General features: G+C 54.7%; 1 gene segment (V, D, J or C); it reads left to right on the forward strand.

The window, feature by feature from the left end:
• Positions 1-1,124: 1,124 nt before the first annotated feature.
• LOC128946160 (immunoglobulin heavy variable 3-30-3-like) lies at positions 1,125-3,540 on the forward strand (the record flags this gene model as incomplete). The annotated part of the segment is given in 3 exon segments: positions 1,125-1,188; positions 1,366-1,502; positions 3,247-3,540. Coding segments are annotated over 3 exon segments (495 nt in total), but the record flags the coding sequence as incomplete, so codon positions are not given.
• Between the last annotated feature and the right edge of the window lie 3,353 nt (positions 3,541-6,893).

Genomic DNA, 6,893 nt, shown 5'->3' on the forward strand with positions numbered 1-6,893 from the left:
CCCTGGCTCCAGACGAACTGGAAAATGGAGTCCATGCACTCCCAGACAAAAGCATCTAAAGCGTACAGGACATCAGTAAAGAACCCAAAAAGCTTTGCCCATCTAAAGAATTTATAGAGATCTGTTTCTGACAAAAAGCAACCATCTTCTCTAGACCAATGGTTCCAGAGGGCTATAAGTTTCTCCTCTGAAGGGGAGAATTGAATCTCTTCTGGCAAGGCATGTGTCTGCCATACAAACAGCCACAGACTACGAAGGGCTGGTTCATCAGGGATAGAAAAGCCCACAGTACCTTTTGAAAGAGTCCAGCTTGCTCTGGCCAGCTCCACAGGTCTGCTGCTCTTTTCCATCATCTTTCCTGATGGTTTTCCAGAAGAAGGTTCTCTTTGTGGTCACTTCAAAGCAACCATCAAATGCTACACATACAGGATTTTTACCCAGTGCAGCAATTTTGCTCCTCTGGTCTTATCAAATTAATTTTTGCTCTGACGCGAGGGGTCACCAGATGTTACAGCGCCTGAGTGGGTCGCTGCTGGTGAGAGAGAGACGATGAATCTTGTTTCTTGATCAGAAGGCTGTATTTATTGATATATGATATAAAATACATTATGACTATACTAAATAGAATAAAAAGAGAAGTTTGCAGATGCTGCTAAGCTAAGAATAGAAAGAAAGAATCCCAAACAAAGTTGTGCCCAGGGACTCGGTCCCCTGGCTTGCTCTTGTGATTGGCCCTCAATTATAAACATACAAACATGAGCCAATCAAGGTGTCCCTGTTACATTCCACAGCAGCTGATAACAATTGTTTACATTCTTCTTCTGGGGCCCTCAGCTTCCCAGAAAATGCAGAAATCTGAAAGAAAGGATTTCTGTGAAAAAATGTCTGCGACACCCCGCGACGTATTCCAGCCCCAAATCTTCACCAATTTCACTCATAACTCCTCTGCTTCGGTCCCAAATCTCCACCAGATATTTTGGCTTTCCTTAAGTTCCTCAAAACCTGGAATTAATCTCAATATTCTCATTAATTAATTGGACACCTTCTCCTCAGGGTTCCACTTTGATTTCAAAAGTAATACCACGTTAACAACGCCCAAACCCCCAGGACCCTAACCCCGGCACATGCCGGCCGTGTCCTTGAGCTCCCTCAAGCTCCAGGCCCTGCTGCCCCTGCTGCCCCTCTCAGGTGGGCTCCGCCCCTTTTTTCTGGAACACACGCACCTTTTCCCCTTCTAGACCAATCATATTTCTCATTTTTAATCATCTCCCCTTTGTTCCGCAGGGCTCCGGGCGGCCGTGACCCTGCTGGAGTACGGCGGGGACCTCCAGCCCCCTAGGGGTTCCCTGCGCCTCCTCTGCCGAGGGTCCGGGTTTGATTTCAGGAATGTGAACATGTACTGGGTCCGCCATAGACCTAGACAGGGGCTGGAGTTCGTGACAGAGATCAGCTATGATCTTTCCAGAACCTACTACGCCCCATTGGTCAAGGGCCGGGTCACTGTTGGATTTTGGTGCCTTTTAGATGGTCTGGGAAAAAGCCCAAAGATGGCCTTGGGCCCCCGGGTTCGAAAGGACGAGAGGAAGCTTCAGATTTGTTCTTGGTCTTGGTGTTTATTAATTGCTTATCTAAAAGATTTTCTCTTGGCCTGACAGAGTTCTGCTCAGCAGTCAGCCATGGGCACACACTGAAAGCCCCTGGGGCGGTCACCTATCTTTATACCCGGAGTTACGTATACAATATTTATCATTTTTCTCCAATACCCTCTTCCCTTATTAACCAGTGTTCCCCTAGTAAGGTCCAATCCCAGAGTGCCAACATCACCACAGAAGATGGAGGCCTAGAGGAAGAAGAAGAAGGAGAAGGGCACGCCCCAATCCCTCCATCTTGCCTCTCTAGACCCCCCTGTACAGGGATCTTAAACCCTGTATCTCACACTCCAATTAACTTGTCCCTTCACCATTCATCCCAGTGAAATCCTCCTGTCCTCATACTGATGTCATCTCCCATGTGGGATCAAAGTCCAGCCACCAGACATTTCTGGCAGCATTCCAGGACTCCCGAGCCCCCCAGGGGGGGTCTTGCTCACCCTGCACCCCAGTTCTGAGAGACTGAGATCCCACAGGTCACGATCTCCAGGGACAACGGGCAGAGCTCGGTGACGCTGACCATGAACAACCTCAAGGACGAGGATTCCGGATCCTATTTCTGTGCTGTCTCCTTATGCTGGTTCTAATTACGAAGCTTATGGTATTGATGTTGGTTTCAGCCCTGCCGTTCTTGATGGGTTCCCAAATGCCCCGAGTCCTCAGACCCTTCCCCCAAACCCCAGCCCTTGACCCTTTGTCCCAAATCTCCACTATTTTCCCCAATGGTCAGCACTGACCCCAAATCCTCCCCTGCTCCTGCCCCAAAACTCAACCATTGGCCCCAAACCTTCACCCCTGGCCTCCAGTTCAGGCCTGCTCCAATCAGGGCCAAGGGAGCTGGGGGAGATTTTGGTGGAATGGGCAAAATTGGGAGAAAGTCGGAAATTGGGGCAGTAATGGCAGAGTTTTGAAGTAAGTGGTGAAAATCTGAGCAGAAGGTCTGGGATATTGGGAAAGGATCTGCGGGGATTGGGGACATTTGGTGACCATCATAGCGGGTGGGACCATTGCCGGAACTGTCACTAAGAGCAGCACTATCATATCCGTAACTACTACCAGTACCACGTTTGGCACAGAAATAGGATCCGGAATCCTCGTCCTTGAGGTTGTTCATGGTCAGCGTCACTGAGTTCTGCCCGTTGTCCCTCGAGATCGTGACCCGGCCCTTGACCAACGGCGCTTAGTCGCTGTAAGCACCACTGCTGATACTTGCAATGTATTCCAGCGTCTTCCCAGATTTCTGTCAGATCCAGATCATTCTAAAATCCTTAAAATCGAACCCGGACACTCGGCAGAGGAGACGCAGGGACCCCCCGGGGGGCTGGAGGTCCCCCCCGCACTCCAGTAGGTTCACGGCTGCCCGGAGCCCTGCGGGATAAAGGGGAGATGGGGATGAGGCCCCGGATCCGGGCGTGGGCTGGGCTGGGAGTGACCAGATCCAAAAAGGGGCCTCAACCAACCTGGGAGGGGCAGCAGGATTGTGAGGAGGAGAAAGTGCCACAATTTGGGGTCAACATCAGGATCTGCACGCACGAATCAACATTTGGGTGGATTTGTTCCCTCATCCCCATCTCCCCTTTGTCCCGCAGGGCTCCGGGCGGCCGTGACCCTGCTGGAGTGCGGGGGGCACGTCCAGCCCCCCGGGGGGTCCCTGCGCCTCCTCTGCCGAGGGGCCGGGTTCAGTCTTGGGAGTGTTGCAATGGGATGGATGCGCCAGAGACCCGGGCAGGGGCTGGAATTCATCGCCAGTATCAGCTACAATGGTTGTAGCACCAGCTACGCGCCATCAGTCAAGGGCCGGTTCACGATCTCCAGGGACAACAGGCAGAGCTCGGTGGCGCTGACCATGAACAACCTCAAGGACGAGGATTCCGCCTACTATTTCTGTGCCAAGGGTGCTGCTGGCTGTGCTGGTTATACTGGTGCCTATTGTATTGACCCCACACCCATTGCTATGTCCCCCCTGTCCCCATCCCCCAGACCCCTCCCCCAATTCCCAGCCCCTGACCCCATTCCTGTCCCCGTGTCCCAGCCCTGAACTGGCTCTGTCCCAAATCTCCCCCATTCTCTCCCAAACTCCCAACTCTCGGCCCCACCCTTTCACCCTTGGTGCCAATTTTTGTGCTGAACCCTCAAGATTTAATGCCCCCAGCTTGGGTTTGGGGCCAGGGGTGCACATTTGGGGCTGCCCCGGAGGGATTTTCAGGCCAATGGTGACAAGGGTCAAGGGCTGAGGTTTACGGGAAGGGTCTGGGTTTGAGGACAGGGGGGACTCCACCTGGGAGCAGGGCCAAAACCACCATGACCAACATCACCACAATAAATATCCTCACCAGCAGCAGGAGCACAACAATCATCCCAATTTTTGGCACAGAAATAAAGAGCGGAATCCTCGTCCTTGATGTTGGTCATGGTCAGCGTCATCAGACTCTGCCCGTTGTCCCTGGCGATCATGAACCGGCCCTGGACCGATGGCGCGTACCAGGCGCTGCCACCGCTGAAGATGTAGGCGACGACCTCCAGCCCCTGCCCGGGTCTCTGACGGACCCAGCTCATGGCAACACCCCGGAAACTGAACCTGGACCCGCGGCACAGCAATGTCAGGGACCCCGGGGGGGCTGGAGGTCCCCCCCGCACTCCAGCAGGGTCACGGCTGCCCAGAGCCCTGTGGGACAAAGGGGAGATTGTGATGGGGCGATGCAAAACTCAGGTAGAGCTGTCCAATTAATTAATGGGTGGATTTGAGCTCATTGCAGGGTTGAAGGCACTTTACAATACTGGAAATCTCTGTTGGAGACTTGAGGCCAGACAAAGGGAGTTTGGGACAAAAACAGCGAAGGTTTGGGGATGGCGGAGCGGCCGTGACCCTGCTGGAGTGCAGGGGGGACTTCCAGCCCTCCGGGGGATCCCTGCGCCTCCTCTGCCGAGGGTCCGGGTTCGATTTTGGGAATTTTGGGATGCAGTGGGTGCGCCAGAGACCCGGGCAGGTGACGGAGTGGCTCGGGGGGATAAAGAACGATGGTTCCAGCACCAGCTATGCACCCTCAGTCAAGGGCCGGTTCAGTATCTCCAGGAACAACGGGCAGATCTTGGTGACGCTGACCATGAACAACCTCAATGATGAGGATTCTGCCACATATTTCTGTGCCAAATATGTTAATGTTTGGTATGATCCTGCTGGTGCTGTGTATTGTTTTGACCATGTCCCCCATCCCCATGTCCCCCTCCTGTCCCCATTCCCCAGACCCTTCCCCCAAACCCCCAGCTTACACCCAGCACTTGACCATTGATCCCAACCTTGCTCTGCCTCGGCCCCAATTCTCACCCGCTGACCCCAAACCACAAGTCCTGACCCGAAATCTCCACTTTGTGCTCCAAAACATGATTCTGAAAGTGGATACTTCTGGTCATGGGTTAAGATTTCAGTCAATTTTGTGGTCGAGAGTGGAGAATTCGGGGCAGAGCCAGGGCAGGGTAGGGAGATGGAGTCAGGAATGGGGTCAGGGCCAGAGTTTGGGAGAAGGGTCTGGGGAACGGGGACAGGTGGGGACACAGCCACGGGGATGGAGTTAATACCATAAGCAGCAGCACCCCAAGTATTATAGGCAAATTTCCTGCAGAAATAGGATCCGGAATCCTCGTCCTTGAGGTTGTTCATGGTCAGCGTCACCGACCTCTGCCCATTGTCCCTGGAGATCGTGACCCAGTCCTTGACCGACGGCGCGTAGTAAATGTTGGAAACATCACACACGTATGTAGGCGACGAATTCCAGCCCCTATCCGGGTCTCTGTCGATACCAGCCAATACCAAAACTGCCAAAACTGAACCCGGCCCCTTGGCAGAGGAGGCACAGGGACCCCCCGGTGGGCTGGAGGTCCCCCCCACACTCCAGCCGGATCATGGCCGCCCGGAGCCCTGCGGGAGAAAGGGGACATGGGGATGAGGCCAAAGCTCAACCCTTGACCGAAATTCTGACTCTGGGCCGCAAACTGGGATCTTTAGAGTTCATCATCCTCTTCCCAGGAGGATTCTACTCCTTTGTCCAGCTGGCCACACCCACTTGGAAGCCCTTGACAAATCAGACTTTTGATTTCCATCATCTCCCGTTTGTCCCGCAGTGCTCCGGGCGGCCTTGACCCTGCTGGAGTGCGGGGGGGAACTCCAGCCCCCCGGGGGGTCCCTGCGCCTCCTCTGCCGAGGGTCCGGGTTCAGTTTTGGCAGTTTTGCTATGGGCTGGTATCGACAGAGACCCGGGCAGGCGCTGGAGTTCCTGGCACAGATCAGCACTGGTGGCACCACCCACTATGGAGATTCAGTGAAAGGCCGGTTCAGGATCTCCAGGGACAACGGGCAGAACTCGGTGACGCTGACCATGAACAACCTCAAGGACGAGGATTCCCCCATCTATTTCTGTGCCAAGGATTCCTATGGTGGCTGGAATGCTGCCCATGCCATTGGTTTCACTCCCGGTGGTTTGGTATGTGTTTTGGGTCCTGTCCCCGTCCCTGTCCTCAGCCGTCCCCAGACCCTTCCCCAGACCCCCTGTCCCACCCCTGACCCTTTGCCCCAACCCCGCCCCCTTTGCCCCAGCGCTGCCCATTGGTCCCAAACCCTGCCCTGGGTCTGGCCCCAAATTCAAATCTCGGCCCCAAATCTCCCCCTCGACCCCCAAAAGTGCCCCAAGGGTTGAGATTTGGGTCCAGTGGGTGAGGTTTGTGTCAGCGGCTGCTGGGAGCCAAGAGTGGGGATCTGGGGCAGAATCGGGCGAGTTTTGGGGTCAAAGCAGGAGGGTTTGGGGCAGAACCAATTTGGGTGTTTTGGCTCAGTACTTGGTGTTGGACTGGGGCATGGTTCTGGTCACTACCAGAAGCGACATCATAACCAGCATCAATAGCATTGCCAGCGTAACCATTGCAAAGTTTGACACAGAAAAAAACGGCGGAATCCGCGTCCTTGAGGTTGTTCATGGTCAGCCTCACCGAGCTCTGCCCGTTGTCCCTGGAGATCCTGAACCGGCCCTTGACGGATGGCGCGTATCTGGGAGTGGCGCCATCACTGGTGACACTCGCGACAAATTCCAGCCCCTGCCCGGGTCTCTGGCGCATCCAGCCCATCCCAAATTCCCCAAAATCAAACCCAGATCCTCGGCAGAGGAGACGCAGGGACCCCCCGGGGGGCTGGAGATCCCGCCTGCACTCCAGCAGGGTCAAGGCCGCCCGGAGCCCTGCGGGACAAAGGGGAGA

The sequence above is a fragment of the Melozone crissalis genome, unplaced genomic scaffold (genome assembly GCF_028551555.1).
Source record: "Melozone crissalis strain CALT ecotype California unplaced genomic scaffold, PUWL_Pcris_2 ptg000077l_1, whole genome shotgun sequence".
Classification (NCBI taxonomy): Eukaryota; Metazoa; Chordata; class Aves; order Passeriformes; family Passerellidae; genus Melozone; species Melozone crissalis.